At 42.1% G+C, this 17,548-nt stretch overlaps 1 protein-coding gene across 1 annotated transcript in view; it reads right to left on the bottom strand.

Moving 5' to 3' along the window:
- Positions 1 to 17,548, bottom strand: part of FTA (farnesyltransferase A) — an 86,247-nt gene that overhangs the window by 15,023 nt on the left and 53,676 nt on the right. Inside the window, exons 2-4 of the mRNA XM_087692181.1 lie at positions 12,437 to 12,546; positions 12,236 to 12,356; positions 11,964 to 12,059 (exon numbers count right to left, since the gene is read on the bottom strand). Of these exons, the coding sequence (XP_087548307.1) occupies positions 11,964 to 12,059; positions 12,236 to 12,356; positions 12,437 to 12,546 (327 nt within the window). The remainder of the gene's footprint in view (positions 1 to 11,963; positions 12,060 to 12,235; positions 12,357 to 12,436; positions 12,547 to 17,548) is intronic.

The following is a 17,548-nucleotide window of genomic DNA, read 5'->3' as shown; positions in this document are numbered from 1 at the left end:
GATCAAAGTGCCAGCGGAGGCACAATCACCATTGGTGACAACTCCACAGTTCTCATTCAAGGAGTGGGGCCTATTCCTTTGTTGCCAAACAGGTAGTCTTCTTTGGCCAAAGTTCTCAAAGTTGTCTATGTACTGGATTAAGGTTTTGTTGGGAATAAAGGCTCACCGTGCCTTTTACCGTGTTTGGGTGTGAACGCACCCTTAACTTGTTGTACTTAATATATATTCAAAACCTAACAGTGGTACACTAGTCTTTGTACTGAACATCAAGTATCGTACTCTCTCTCTCACTCTACTGCTCTCAACTCAAAAAACTGCACATCAAACTGGTATCAAAGCACAGGTTGTGTACGCTTCTCGAAGCCAGTGATGGAGGCGTTAAGCAGCGTAACAGGCGAGCAGGAGGCGCATGCAAGTAGAAGCTTCAGGTGTTGCAGGTGATAAGGATGAGTTGTAGGGTCGTAGGTCATGTGACAGGCGCACGACAGGTCGACAGGGAAGCTAGGTAGCTAACATGCACCCAAGCAAACGGGATAGCAACAGTTGATGTGTGGCACGGGGTTAAGGAGCTCATGAACCTGGCGCCGGACGGGATGGCGACCAAGACCAATCATCAAGAATCTGGTACGCGCCTACCAGTCCACACAGTGCCAAGCGACGACAGGCAGAAGTCGTCCACATGAGGGCAAGAGACGACGGGCAGAGGTCAACGTTTTATTATTATTAGAAATATCCTTTTTTTATTTTCTCTTCATCGAGCGTTCACACGCAAAGGCACAAAGTCAAATTTTGCCCAAGAAAATTGGGTCTTTTCTTGGATTTGGAGACTTTAATGTAAAAGTGGACAATTTGACTCAGAAATTGCAAAATTGGTACACATTTGCCCATGAAATTTTGGAGCTTTTCACATTTCAGTGAAATTTCTTCAATTTCAATGAAATTTGTGCACATCCGACCTGAGAAATTTGGGGATTTTGCAGAATTTCATCAATTTGTGCAAGAATTGCCTGGTATATGCACTTGGGTACGTGTGTTGATGCAATCTAAACAGATTATCCTCTAAAATTTTGGGGTTTTTGAACCAAATTATCAAATTTGTGCTCGGGAATGCCTTTGGAGCAGACATTGCAGTGAAATTTTGGGGATTTCACATGTAACTAGTGGCTTGGTCTCTAAATGTGTCAAAAATTGCTTGAGGAGTGCAGCAAACAACAATTTTTAATTCTGAAAATCTATTTGCAGATCTGAAATTTCTGCAATCTTGGGATTTTCATTGCTGGCTGGTACTCTTGTGTACTGTAGTCACTTGTGTCACATTTGGGCTTGCCTTTTGGCGACTGGTTAGTCAGTTTAGGATTGCAAATTATGGCTGGAAACAGTGACAGCAGTAATCTTTTGCACATCAAGAAACTTGAGGGTGCACATAATTTTACAATTTGGTAAAAACAATGCTACAACTTCTTGGTGCAAAAGAAACATGTAAAGTTCATCAAAACAAAGGGAATCAAATCAACAAGCATGGAACAAGACGAGTGGGATGACTTGGATGAGCTTGCTCGCTCTACCATTGAGCTCTCAATGTCAGACAACATGCTCTTTAACATTGAGAAGCTGAATTTAGCATATGCAATGTGGCAAAGGCTTGAAGAATTGCATGGTAAAAAAAGTGCAACCAACAAGGTTTATTGGCTGAAAAAACTAATGGACTTTTGTATGAAAGAGGGTACAGCCATGTCTGTACATTTGAATGAGTTTAACTCAATTTTCAGTCAGCTAATTGCTTTGGATTCGCATACTGATGAAGAGTTCAAAGCTTTGAGTAATTTAAATGCTTAGTTGTTATACTCTAATGTGGAGAGTTCTTCGCTGATGGAAGGCTTGAAGAATTGTATGGTCAAAAAAGTGCAGCTAGCAAGGTTTATTGGCTGAAAAAACTGATGGACTTTTGCATGAAAGAGGATACAGCCATGCCTATACATTTGAATGAGTTTAACTCAATTTTCAGTCAGCTGATTGCTTTGGATTCGCATATTGATGAAGAGTTCAAAGCTTTGAGTAATTTGAATGCTTAGCTGTTATACTCTAATGTGAAGAGTTCTTTGCTGATGGAAGAACTCAATAGGCAAAATAACTCAGCAAACAAGTCTTCAAATGCATTACACACTAGAGGCAGATTTCAGCATAAGAGCAACTCTGAAAACAGAGCACGCAACAAATCTCGTTGAAAAAATGTGGAGTGCCATCATTGTGGAAAAAAAGGGCACTACAAATGAGATTGCTTTCAACTGAAGAAAGAGTAAGGGCAAAAACAAAAACAATGAAGCCAACAAGGCTGAAAATAAGGACAACCAACCAGCCAAAAAGAGCAATGTGAAAATAGAAGAGGTTAATGTAGTCACTCATGATAATGACAGTAATGGTGATGTACTTCTTGCTCTTCTTTGGATACACATGCATTGATTGCAAATTCTGAGGATGATATGCACACTTGGATACTTGATTCAGGTTCGTTCTTTCATGTCACGCCACATCATGAGTGGTTCTCTGACTACAATGGTGTTGTACATGGTGTTGTTCACTTGGGAGATAACTATGCATGTAAAATTGCAGGCATTGGCAATGTGAAACTAGAATTTCAGCATGGCTTCGTGTTTATTTTGCGTAATGTGAGACATGTACCTCAAGTTGAAAAGAGGTTGATAAGCATAAGGCAACTAGATGATAAAGGCTATCACACCACCTTTGGGGATAGCAAATGGAAAATTTGTAGGGGCTCCCGTATTGTTGCCAAGGGGTCCAAAAGTGATACATTGTATCCTTTGCATGTATCTAGTGTGCATGACCATGTTGTCGCCATAACTGAGCAGCCAAGTGTTTCTTTGTGGCATGGCCGGTTGGGACACATGAGTCAATCTAGAATGAAAGTGCTCTCTCATTTGGGTTATTTACCGTCTTTAAGGTATGCTGATTTTGAACAGTGTGATCATTGCATTTATGGTAAACATGCTCAAACATCGCACAAAAAACCTCTTTCTCTAAAGTCTTCACCCTTAGAGTTAGTACATTCAAATGTATGTCAAATGCAAGGATTATCTTTAGGGGGGAAGAAGAATTTCATTACCTTTGTTGATGATGCCACACGCAAAGTATGGGTTTATCCAATCTATCACAAAGATGATTGGATAAATTTAAAAAATTCCTGGCACTTGCTAAAAATCAAACCAGCAAGACATTAAAATGCCTTCGCTCTAACAATGGTGGGGAATATGTGTCCAAAGCCTTTCAAGACTTTTGCGACAACAAAGGGATTAAAAGGGAGCTTACTGCCCCTTATAATCCGCCCCAAAATGGTGTTGCAGAGCATATGAATAGAACCATTCAAGACAAGGTCCATACAATGCTGTCACATGCTACTTTACCCCATAGTTTTTAGGCAGAGACTGTTGTGACAACCGTACACTTGATTAATCAGTCGCCAAACAAGTCTTTGGGGGGGAGGAGGGGGGAGTCCCTCAAGAAGTGTGGTCGAGCAAGCCACCTTCATATGCTCACTTGAAAGTGTTTGGCTGCGAGGCATTTGTGCACATATGCAAGGAAGAACGCAGTAAACTGGAGCTAAAGTCCTGTAAATGTATTTTCCTAGGATATGGTGATGAAGGTGAGATGGGATATAGATTATGGGATCCCAAGAAAAGAAAAGTAGTATGGCAGCAATGATGTCATCTTCTAAAAAGATCACATACACAAACAGCCCAAAAAAATAGAGGAGATCAAAAGGGTTGTATTCCAAGAGGATGTACCAATAGGACAGCAAAGAATGCCCATTAGATAGCAGCAAATACCTGCTGTAAGTATCCCTGAAAATGCAAGGAATGATGCTGAAAATGATCAGCAAGATCTTGCCCATGATGTCCCACAAATTCAACAAGAACATATGCATTTGGAACAACCTGAACCAGCTATACAGCATGCTGAACCTGCAGAACAGCAAGCTGTCAATGCAGATTTGCAGGCTGAACAGCCAGCAAATTTTGACCATTGGGTCCGTCGGTTGACTAGAGTGCAAAAACAACCAAACAGATTTATTCTTGGAGTGAACTATATGACTGATTATGTCATATTAATAGATTGTGGTGAACTATCATGCTTCCACGAAGCAAAGGACAGACAGGATAGTAAGAAATAGCAAAAAGCAATGTTATCAAAAATGGAATCTCTCATGAAGAATGGCACTTGGGATTTGGTACATTTACCAAAAGGGCAAAAAGTGCAACCTTGCAAATGGGTTTACAAAATGAAAGTCACTTCTGGTTCTTTGCCCAAGTACAAGGCACGCTTGGTTGCTGAAGGGTACAAGCAAGAACATGGAATTGATTTCGATAAAATATTTTCTCCTTTAGTCAAAATGACTACTTTGAGAACCATCTTGGGCTTGGTTACATCTAAGGACATGGAACTCATATAGATGGATGTAAAAACCGCCTTCTTACATGGTGATCTGCATGAGGAGATCTATATGCAGCAGCTTGATGATTTTGTTGGAAAGAGAAAAGAACACATGATATGTAAACTCAACAATAATTTGTATGGGCTAAAGCAAGCACCATGAGAATGTAATCACAAATTTGATACATTCATGCAATCTTAGGGATCTCATCGTTCTCAAGTTGATCACTGCTTATACACCAAGAAGGCAACAGATGGCAACCTTATTCTCTTGGTTTTGTATGTGGATGACATGCTAATTGCAGGCAAGGATGTTCATGTTTGGACTCCTTGAAGCAGAGTCTACACAATAGCTTTGATATGAAAGATCTTGGTGAGGCAAATCACATTTTTGACATGCATATACTCAAAGACAGATCAAAGGGTCTACTTTATCTATCACAACAAGAGTATATTACAAGAGTTCTGCAACGTTTCAATATGGAGGGGGGGAAAGCTATTAGTGTACAATTGCCTCCATATGTGAAACTTAGTGCAAATGACAACCCTACATCAGATGATGGAAAGGCTGAATTGGCCAAGATACCCTATGCTTCGGCTATTGGTAGCTTGTTTTGTATGTGGATGACATGCTAATTGCAGGCAAGGATGTTCATGTTTGGACTCCTTGAAGCAGAGTCTACACAATAGCTTTGATATGAAAGATCTTGGTGAGGCAAATCACATTTTTGACATGCATATACTCAAAGACAGATCAAAGGGTCTACTTTATCTATCACAGCAAGAGTATATTACAAGAGTTTTGCAACATTTCAATATGGAGGGGGGGAAAGCTATTAGTGTACAATTGCCTCCATATGTGAAACTTAGTGCAAATGACAGCCCTACATCAGATGATGGAAAGGCTGAAATGGCCAAGATACCCTATGCTTCGGCTATTGGTAGCTTGATGTATGCTATGGTTGCTACACGTCCTAACATTGCATTTGCGGTGGGAGTGGTAAGCAAATACATGGCATATCCTGGCAAAAAGCATTGGGAAGCAATGAAGGGTATCATGAGATACCTTAATGGCACAAAGGATCTGTGTATCAAGTTTGGTAAGCAGAAGTCATCTGTTGTCGATTTCACGAATGCAGACTATGTTGGCCATCCTGATTGCAGGAAGTCTACTTCAAGATATGTGTTCATCTTCACAGGAGAAGCAATCTCTTTGATATCTAGGCTTCAAAAGTGTGTTGCATTGTCTACTACAGAGGCAAAATATGTGGCTGCCGCAGAGGCTTTATGGCTTTCACATCTGGTGAGATAGCTTGGGATTACAAAGGTTCCTATCCTCCACTGTGACAGTCAAAGTGCTATCATGCTAGCACGGAATCTTGTATTTCATGCAAAGACAAAGCACATACAAGTGAAGTATCACTTTATCAAGAATGTACTTAACAACAAAGGCATTGAGCTTGTTAAGGTACATACAAATGATAACCCTCCAAACCTTTTTACGAAAGGTCTTCCGACTGAGCAATTTGCTCATTGCCACCAGATGATGGGGATTGGATAGTATATGTGTCTTTTAGCTCTATACATACATAGACTTAGCTAATTCTTTTCTCTACCTTCAAGCATGTTGCCTTTAGGTGGGAGTTTGTTGGAAATAAAGGCTCACTGTGCCTTTTGCCATATTCGGGTGTGAACGCACCCTTAACTTGTACTTTATATATATTCAAAACCTAAAAGTGGAACACTAGTCTTTGTACCGAACATCAAGTGTCGTGCTCACTCTCTCATTCTATTGCTCTCAACTCTCTGCACATTCACTCTCAGCTCAAAAAACTGCACATCAGGTTTTCACCTCTTTTCTGTTCATGGTCTTACATAGCTTGGTACCCACATGGTATTTACACAGGATGCGGTGATAGTGGAAGACGCTTCTATAAGTGCCGTTCTTTGGACAAGATCTGAAGAGGGTGGGCTTTATATGCTCACGGCCTTAGCTACGAGGTCTTCCAACGAGCTTGGGCTGCTTTGGCATGCTTGTTATGGTCATCTCAATTTCAACTCTGTACGACGTGCTTCTCGAAAGAAGATGGTGGAGAGACTTTCTGACTTTCCTCCTATTCACACTTTGTGCCCTAGTTGTTTGAAAAGCAACCAACATAGACAACCACATCCCCAAGCTACCATTAGGAGAGCTTCTACCCCGCTTGAGTTGATTCACGTCGTTATGTATAGTCTTATTTTTTGGAGTACAAGAGCGAGGTGTAATCCCATTCTACAAGTGAAAGGTGTTTGTGGAGACACTGACTACTTCCAAAGTTCATGGCATATGAGCAGATCATGGTGGAGAGTTTATGTCTAATCTCTTTCCTCAATTTTATAGGGATCATGGCATTTGGATGGGAGTATACCCATCCAAACACACCTTCAAAAAATGGTGTGGTGGAGCATATGAATCGGACCATGCTAGAGGTGGCCCAATCAAGCATTGAGGTCTTCCTCATTCCCTTTGGGGTGAGGCGGTAGCTACTGCAATTTACATCCGCAACCACTCCCCAACTTTTATGTTACATGACATGACTCCCTACAAGGCTTCCTTTGGTCAAAAGTCTTTCGTGTCTCACTTCCGCATCTTGGATGTGACACATTTTTCCACGTGGACAAAAAGAAGAGGAATACGAAGCTTGACTCGAAGTCCGAGAGGCTCATCTTTGTGGGCTACAGCACTACCACGAAGGGCTATCAACTCTATAACCCAACAATATGGAAACTTGAGGTAAGCAAGGATGTGATCTTCAATGCTTCGGCATCCGAGGATCCTATTCATGGTTCTATTCCAAGCAATTCTTCATCATTGACTGACCCTCCCCTACCCTTAGTTCCTCTCCTTCTCTCAAGGTTGCCTCTTCCCACCCTTTCCTCGCCTTCGATTCCTCCCTCTTCTTCTCCACCCTTTACTCTGGCTTCCCTACCACCTTTGACAGATGTGACTACTACTTCGTCGCATACTTCCACCCCTTCAGCTTTCCCTCTCGAGTCTTCTTGGGCTGATCAACCATCAAAGGAGGAGCCTTCTTCAGATGAGGAGGATTTAATTTCCTTTGGTGAGGGAGAGTCCCTACCCTAGAATCTAGATAGGTGCATTATAGGTGCTGAGAAACCACTTCTTTAGTTTACACACTTCATTTAGGGTTTTGCATTTACAGCCCCAAAAAGGATTGGTGTCTACATTTTGGAGACTTCTTCAATGGGCACCCACATAGTGGTGTGCCACCCTAGATAGCTTATGCCTATAAATAGGCAATCACTTCATTCATTCCACACCACTTCAATCATTCTTCGCCCCTATTCCTCCGTCACTCCCACACTCTTTCCTCAATCACAAACACAAGTGAAAATGAGAGGAGAAGAGACACCAAAGAGAGAAGAAAAATCTGCACTGAACGATGAAGGAAAGCTGAATACAATGAGGACTGATCAGTCCTTGCACACAACCCAAGGCATCAATGAGGGCACCTGATCAGGCTGAATAATGATGACAGCACATGTGAAGATGACAAAGACCATGACGGTGACAGTGATGGAGACAGAGTGTGCAGCCAGCAATCCTCGCCGAAGACAAAGAAGAATGCAGCAATCCAAATGTGTGCACAACTGCCAAAAAGAAGAATGAATCTGCCCCACACTGGCCACTCACATAAATAGCCAAAAATGGCTGAAACTAGCCAACCAGCGGCTGCATAAAGAAAATAATGCAATCAGCCTAGTCAAAACTGGTGGATCAGCCCACATAGGGGATGAAAATGCTGACCTAACAGCTACTGTGGCAAAATGCAGCCATTTGGAGCTGACTAGAGCTGATGCACAATCTGAACACACCTAAATTGACTAAGAGAAGAAATGCATGCTCTAGAATGAGTTGCCTCCTCATCAAAACACATGAACAGACATGTCAAAACTCTTAATGTCCTCATTTGACTCAACTAAGACTCACATGCAAGAGATAAGAGTGCATGACAAACATGACTGCTAACACCCCCACTTAAATCTTGGATGTGGCTGGAGGCTGAAGAAGTTGCGGATCCAAGGGTGAAAGGAAGAGTACCAATGCCAATAAAGTCCATTGATGTAGACCACCAATGAAGAAGCTCTTCACAATCCTTAAAATCCCCCTCTCAAACACTGGGGGCCAGGGAATCCACATCCACATCACCAAGATCATCCAAGTCTCAAAGGAATGGGGGTTAGGAGGGAACTACCAAAGGAGAGGGTGGGAGATGGGAAGGAACCTATGGAATATATGGTGCACAAGCGGGAACGAGTATAGAAAGAGACAATTGCCTCGGAGGACCTTGCATAAGAGAAGGGAAATGGAGCTTGTAGAGCTTGCTCTCCTACCAACCTTACACTAAAATAGCTCCTCAAGAAGAATCCGCAATAAACATGGCTAGCTTGGTGAAGATAACTTGGGTACCAAGTTTAATAAGGCCATAAACAAAGAGAAGTGAAAATTCCAAGTTTTGAACATGTAGGACTTCCAAAATGGAGCTCGAGGAACGGTTTGGCAATAATGACAAAGTGCCAACACTAGTAATAGGCACCAAACAATGTCACCAATAATGACAAGTCCCTCAAATGGACAAAGATCCTGTAGCAAATCTCCTCATGGAGTCATTGACTCGAAGTACCAATGTCAATGAGCCAAGGCTCTTTGAAGACCAATCAACCATTGAAGAAAGCTCCTCTAGCACATGAATGTGAAGGAACATGTACTCATGGGTAACACTAGGTATAGAGGTAGAGGAAGGCTCGAATGATTTCCCTCTGCGACGAAGGTGAGGGTATTTCTTCCAATATTTCTCCTCGAGATGGGTTCCCTTTCCACAACGTGGGCATCTAGGCTCCGCTAAATCTATATCATAGCCTTAAGAATTCTCATGTGTCTCCTTCTTGGCCTTGGCCTTTGTTTTCTCCTTCTTTTTCTTCCCCCCTCTCGTACTTCCAGTAAAAGCTTTCGTGGAGCTAGATCCACTGGCTACCTCTTTCAGACGCTCATCGTGCTCCAAGACAAGCAGGGCAAGCTCCTCCCACAGAAGTGTCTCTTAGGTCCACGACGTAAGAAGGCTAGTGTAGAAGACATCATACTACGAAGAGGTAGCTAAGTCAAAAGAATCATTGCCATATCCTCAAAAGATACAATCCTGTAGAGGGAGGAAAGCTCATCCCTCATGCCCTCCAACCTATTGATGCGATCCTTCATAAAAGGAGAGTCATCAACAACGAGCATCCGAAGTTTCTTCTCAAGAGTAGTCCGGTGGGCAAATGTCTTCTAATGGTACAAAGAAGCAAGCTTTGTCCACACTTTTTTTGCCTACCGCAACCTGTGCACATGCACTAGGATAAAATCATGTATGCTCATAAAGAGGAAAGATCAAGCTCTAGAATTGAGCCAATCCCATAGGGCTGCACAATCCATCGTTGATTCCATGTGGGGATCCTCCACAAGATGGAAAATAGGGTGGGTAATAAACTCCCAAAGATTGAAGGTGTCAAAAACACATTCCACCTTACATGACCAAAGTGAATAATTTGATTTGTCCAACTGGCCTTCTATGGGGACAAAAAGAAGAACAAGCACCTACACTCACAATGCCATTATAGATATCCTAGGGCGAGAAGGATGGGCCCTATGGAAGACATGAAGAGAGGGAGGAGAAGATGGCTGCTTTGATCTCACAAGATAGGGTTCCTGTTCAAAATGGGGTTGGGACCTCTAATCTTTGCATTGATCATGCCATCTCTTAGAGGGAGTAGAAATAGACTCCTCATCTAAGTCATCAAAGCCTTGGAATTGGGAATCGAACATCTTCATATAATTTGCAAACACACAAAGGTGAAATTGCATTTTGGTGTCAGGGAGCCCGAACGAAGGGAAAATCAGCTATACCCTACAAGATAGAGTTGTAGATGTCCCACACAGTTCGTAGAGGGCCCAAACAATGCAAAAAATTTGTGTTCTTCATGATAGATCTGCTCCAAATAGCAACTTAACTATGGTCTTCTCTTCATAGAACCTCCCAATCCTCACTTTGGCGATGATACCATGTGAGAGTGTGCAATGGAAGAGAATCATGAGCACGGAGAGAAAGGGAGAGGAGAAGAGACAGTATGGAAAAATCTGCACTGAACAATGAAGGAAAGCTGAATACAATGGGGACTGATCAGCCCATGCGCACAACCCAAGGTGTCAGTGAGGGTACCGGATCAGGCTGAATAATGATGACAACACCTGTGATGATGACACATATGGCAACAGAGATGTAGTGTGCAGTCAGCAGTCCTCACCAAAGACAGAGAAGAACACAGCAATCTGAATGTGTGCATACCTGCCAGAAAGAAGAATGAATCTGCCCCACACTAGCGACTGATATAAATAGTCAAAAATGGCTGAAATTGGCTAACCAGCTTCTGCATAATAAAATAATGCAGTCCACCTCATTAAAACTGGCCAACCAGCCCACACAAGGGACAAAAATGCTGATGTGGCAGCTGCTGTGGCAAATCCCAGCCATCTGGAGCAGATTGGGCCTGATGCAGAGTGTGAACACACCTAAACTGCTGAGAGAAGAAATGCATGCTCTAGAATGAGCTGCCTCCTCCGTCAAAACACATGACAAACAAGTCAGAGCTCCTAATGTCCCCGTCTAACTCAGACTGAGGCTCACAAGGAGGAGATGACAGTGCATGACAAACATGACTGCTAACAAAGACCTCCTATACTTCCACCTCCATGATATCAACATCCATAAAATCTGGCCATTCCAACTTTACTTGGTCCTGCACAATGTCCATAATATAATGACAAGTAGCATGAACAGCATAAATGAGAGTTTCTTGTGAGCCCAAAAACATTTTGCAGTAATCTAGGCACGTATGAATGATAGTTTGAGGCTCAATAATCAGAGCCCCTTAATATCCAGCAAGTGCATAATATTTTCACGACTCTCTCTCTCTCTCTCTCAAACCAAGGGTGTCGTGAAAACAATCTCATATTCTAGGACAATCTAGCAACTAGTCTAAGAGGTTAGTAACCTTCAAAGAGTCAAAAAATTGAATACTAAGTCAATGGTCACTAAGAAAGTAGAAAATTATTCCATCAAAGGAGGATTACTATTTCAAACTGGAAAGTTTATGTACACAAAAGACACGTATATCTGGAAAAAAACTTTGTATGAGTGCCACAATGCACCAAGTCAGATAAGAACTCAAGCAATATTATAACCCATGTAACATAGAAACAAGAGAGAGGATATCATGACCCATCATCAACTATAGGGTTTTACTTGAACCCACACTTAAGCTGGGAGCCATTAACCATGTCCCATGCATAGCTACATTTCAGTAAGACCTAACTTTGCATTTGATGTGACCAGACCACACCCTTAAGTTTTAAAGTGCTTTATGTAATGGTTTATTCCAATGGGCTGGAAAACAAGACGATTGTGATGTTGTTAATGTACCTGATTCCAAGCAGAGTTGTTATATACATCCTGCTGCAACAATTTGTCACAAAAATCCAGCTCACCTTCCCATCCTCCAAAAGCTTTCAGAAGCCACTGTATGAACCAACAAATTGCCACTTAGTATCAATTGTAACAGTTGACAAGAAAAATGCTATGCGCATAAGCAAAAGATGTAACAGTTTTTCTGCGAGTAAAAACAGCCTGACATAAAACAAATATAGGAGATACAAAGTGTGATTATCAGCCGACTTGTGAAATAGAATAGGTACCTGTCTATGAGACCAGGCATGATAGTTTTTGGCATCATTATCAAAAACTTCTTCGGTAAACTGCAGTTCATTTGGTAATGCTGCAGAGCCTATCTTTTCTGCTGTCCACCTTCGATGATGCCTGAAAGATAAAGTACCATGAGAACTTACACTACCTCTGTCATAAAAAAAGCCACTTGTCACAAAGTCAATATGGTATACCAACTCTGATAGTTCTTATAATTGGACTTTGCTATGTTCTTGAGAAAGCATAGCTCCTCCCACAAGTCACATGATAGGGCTTCCAAGATTACTCTCCGGAAGTGCCAAGCCTGAGAACAAAAGGAGAGGCAAATGAGATGGGGTTAAAAGACAACATGGGAAAGAAATAAGATGGCAAAGATTTAACCATGTTTCATTTTCAACTCATTGTTTGCAAGGAAAGGAGCATGTTTAGTAGACCACAATCTGCCATTTTGTGTTACAAATAAGTAATGATACATCTGATGAAAAAAGATCACCTTTCAGATTCACCTTTTCAAGCCATGGACCATGAGTATAGTTTGGGATTCTGATTTCAGCTTAGACTAGTATGTCCTCAGAAACAATTATTTTTAGTAACTGATATGCTAAGAGGAGGTTAGATGGAGTTCTTGTCTTAGCCCCCTCAAATATATACTTTTGCAGGCCACCCACCCCACTTTTCCTTTTGTTGTATTCCTATTTGGGAATTATATTGTACACCCACTTACTTTGTCTTGCATTGTATATCACTGATCATCATTCTTTGCATGTCACACTTTGATATCCAACAACTATTACGATTGTAGAAAGTTCTGTCTCATAGGCTGTTTTCGGCCTCAGCAATTGTGCCCCCCCAACCCCTCACTCTCTTTTTTCTTTCGTAACAGGTAAATTGCATTAATTATGAAAAATAATACAAGATTACAAGATGCAGGATGGCTCTAGGCCATCATGTAAAAAAAGATACAATAGAGGAGATTGCCATATGCCAAGGTACCAAATCCTCCCGAGAGAGAAATGCAAGAGACACTTGATTCTGGCATAATGTCCGTTAACACCTGCAGCTGAGTCAAAGATGAAAGCATTCCGCATAAAACCCAATTATGCTAACAACCCCAAAATCTGAGAAAATGAAACATAAGCTTCATATTTTGCTGCGGTGGGGTGGGGCATTTTGGCCGGGCAAAAAACCAATCTGAGGGGCACAACAACAGACCAGCCACAATTCTCCAAATATCTAACAAGAAAGCCCAAATTTTCCTAGCTAAAGAGCAAGAGATAAATCAATGACATAAGGACTCCACAATGGTCATGCAAAAGAAGCAACTGCCATTCGATATTCGGCACTTTGAAAGAGCCGAGGCAAGAGGCAGCCTACCAATGATCACTCGCCAAAGTAAGACCTTGCATTTAAAGGGTGTCTTATTTAGCCAACCCTCCATCACAATCATCCTCCACCAGACCTTAGATTTATGCATACCCCAAGTCAGATTGGCTTTATCAAGCAGTCAATGATGATCCCTATCATGACATGATAAACCTGGTTAGCTAAAGCCTTTTGCAGGTTAAGACGGCCAGAAAGATCCCAGTCCACCGGGGACAATCACGAACAGGTGCACAAAAGGGTTGCACAGGTTGCAACATCATGTCTAGCTGACCCAACAACTCACGATATCCACAAGGAATCCGACAAAGTCTCCTATCTATGCAGGACATGAACCCCACATGGCAGAGAAGAGTGGCATTAGCAATTAAAATCAAACCCAAACGTACCATACAATTAAATAATTAAATTTGGGGCAATCCTCTTGTTTCCCATCCCAAGAGAGCAACCGTGACACGGCCAACAGCTCTAGCTAGAAAGAATTAGCCATCAAGTGATCCTCCATAGGATGCCAACACACCTTTCGAAGAACCAAGTACCAAGAACAAACCAAATGATTCACCAAAGAGGAGGAAGGTGTCCAAAAGTGGGCATCAAAATTAAGAATGTGCCATCATGAAGGTTGTATGATAGTATTACCGTGGATAATCAATGCACATATCTCAAAAGAGTGACCAGCAAAGGGCCACCATGTGAGTCTTCACATCAAGAATAGCTCCACAACCCATACTTTTAGGGGTACAAGCATGACTCCAAGAAACCCAAGATATTGTTGCATGCAAAGAACCCTTCTTCTACAACATGAAGTGTACATGCTTCGTTGTCCAAGGCAGGAGTGGGACGAAGTAAGTGAGCATCGGTAGCATAATGGCCTGTGCAACTTTGAGATGCACGTGGAAGGGCCAAGCCTAGGATTTAGACAAATTTCGCCTCTATCTTTTGCAAAATCCATTCCAACAAAACTTTGGGCTGAACATGAACCATAGTTACCAGGAACGGTGAACGGGAACGGGAATGGGAACGGAGGGAACGGCATAATATATATATATATATATATATATATATATATAGAGAGAGAGAGAGAGAGAGAGAGTCAAGTTTCAACACTTAAGCCTAGATTCATCTAGAGATATATATCATGCACATGTGCAGGCGGGAGAGGCGCCAGGCAGGCGAGAGAGGTGGGAGTCGCGAGAGGTAGCCCTGGCAATCGGGCGCCAGGCAGTCGAGAGAGGCACGAGAGGCGGGAGGCAGGTTAGGTAGGCGAGAGGCGGGAGTCAAGCCAACTGGCGAGGCAGGACAGGACGCGATCAATATGTTTTTAAAAAAATTTAATGCCCACTACTGGAACGGTCGTTCCAAACACGGAACGGCCAGGGAACGGCCTGGAATGGGCGGGAACGGGACAGGGAACGGGCTGGAACGTTCCTCCAGCGTTTCCTGGGCTCGGACCTCCCGGAACGCGTTAATCCATTCCTAAGTCCCGGAAGGGGCATTCCCTGTTTCTATGACATGAACCCCCAAGGGATACCCTAAATGCCTGACAACACTACCACAAGGTAAGATCAACCCCTCCCATGCCAAGGACTGAAGATCAGGTTCAGTGCAGCTAACAAGAGAGGACTTCTTAGCATTGACACAAAAACTAGAAGCATGACCAAAGAGATCCCAAGCATCCAATGCCTTACGAAAATTGTCCCTTTTTGCATTAAGGATCATGAAGGTGTCATCGGCCAAAGACTCTTAGCAATAAAATGTTGTCCAAAAGTAAGGGACAAACTAGACAAGTGCCCAATGGCCACCATATGAGATAACATAGTAAGGACTGGATGAGTTGCCACAGCAAAAAACAAAGGACTCTCAGGAAAGCCCTATCTGGCCAAGCACTAAAGGGAACTGGGATCAATAACACCACTATTTACCATCACTCGAGAGGATGCATCAATACTGATCATGTAAATCAATTGGGACATACGCAGCCCAAATCCAATAATATGCATAAGTTCTACAATGAAGGAACAATCCAGATAATCAAATGCCTGTTCAAAGTCTAGCTACAGTAAGACCACTTTTCTAATTAGAATGCTTGGCATAGTCAATCCCCATCTATACATTCAGTACATTGTGCAATATGTTCCTGCCCTTGATGAATCCATATTGAGTGGGGTGCACAATGTCAAGGAGGCACTTGCCGAGGCGACTGGCCAAGACTTTAGAGAAGATTTTATACATTGACCCCTTTAGAGAGATGGGTCTTCAATGTTTCAAAATGAAGGGAGAAGGCACTTTCGAAATCAATTTAGTGACTCCCTTCTTCCACGACACTAGCATAAATTATGTTTCCCAAACCTACTAGCACATGATGATCAAGAGTTTCACCAGACTAGTGGCATAAGTGTCAAAAAACTCATTAGTGAGGCCATCCCAATCAAAACTTTTATCCATAGGTAAATACAATAATACATCCATCACCTCATCCTCACGGATGTCACTTTCCAAGGCATCATGGATATCGAGCAAAACATGATCCCTGACAAAGTGATAAAAAGCCACACGAGCGTTAAAGGTCTATGCAGAAGGGGTCTAAGCTGAGCCAAGGATATCTAGAAAATAGTTTCAACACATTTGAACAATAGTCTACAAATCCATGACCATGTTGCCCTCTAGGTTTAGGAGTCTAACCACATTCTCTTGTGTAGGGAAAGGGTGTAAACCCTGAAAGAATTTATGGGTCTAGCAGGATGCATTTGAGTCAAAGATTTCAATTTTGCTTCCAACTAAGATCTTAACAGGAATTGATGAATAAGATGAACCAATATTGTGGTCAATGGGGGCAAAATTGCATCATCTGGTGACTCAAGAAGCAGTGAACGAACCAAGGCTAGGAGTCCCTCTACCACCTACCGGTGCTATCGGTAAAGGGATACATGATGAATACCATACTATCGAGCAACTTGTTGCACATTACTAATCAAGTGCTCAAAGGATCAATTGTTGCTCATTGGAAAGTTTGACAAGAAGCAGTCAAGCAACTATCCCATATAGCCATTAAAAACCTGATGTTTCAAATAAGAGGAATTAAAGCACAAATGAAGCTTTTCCAAGAATTGTGCAAAAGCACAACAAATTGCACAAGCATCTAAAAATGTTCTGATAAGGCATATTGATTCAAGACTTGCATATCCAATGTAATGTTTCCATTTTGCGCCCCCCCCCCCCCAACACGTGACCCAGCTCCAGGAGGAGGTGAGCTTGAAAGGTTTTAAGAATGTTTTTCTTTCTTAAATTACAAAGCATAGAAAATACTAGTTGTCAAACTCAATCACGCCACCATCGTTCTGAATGCTGCTATCTTCATCTCCATCAAAACGCGGTGCTACTCGAGTATGAAATTGTGCGATGAAAATCATCCTTCGGCAAGAAAGGATAAGTTAGCCTTAAGGCCAAGGCTATAAAAGCCTTAGCCAAGGCTTAAACATAGGTTAGTTTTTTTCATTCTTCATGTGCGTTAGTTGTTGCTATCCGAGAGAGAGAGAGAGAGAGAGAGAGAGATGTTGGGTCTAAAGACCCTTACGCTACTCCCGTGTGTATATTACTTTATACATGTAAACTCACCCTTGCAAATGTAAGTGTACCATACCCTAAGTATAAATACATTATTTTATTATTTGTGTGTACCACACTAGTACACACCTATCTATCGACTCTGACTCTCACACTCACTGTTCACTAAACTCCTACTGCACCTAGATCGACGTGTGCTCTCTTTGCTTTCGCATACTCATCAAACTGGTATTAGAGCACGACGGTGCAAGTAGATAGTCGTGACAGGCAACTGCAATATCGTCTCCTACAATCGTGTCAGACTAGTGGGTCTTGTGATCAACAAGCAGCAGCCATGATAATGCTTGCTACAGGTGTGATAG

The sequence above is a fragment of the Lygodium microphyllum genome, chromosome 14 (assembly GCF_053477565.2).
Source record: "Lygodium microphyllum isolate KBCC chromosome 14, Lygodium_microphyllum_v1.1.10, whole genome shotgun sequence".
Taxonomy (NCBI): domain Eukaryota; kingdom Viridiplantae; phylum Streptophyta; class Polypodiopsida; order Schizaeales; family Lygodiaceae; genus Lygodium; species Lygodium microphyllum.
This window is presented reverse-complemented; position numbering and strand designations above follow the sequence as displayed.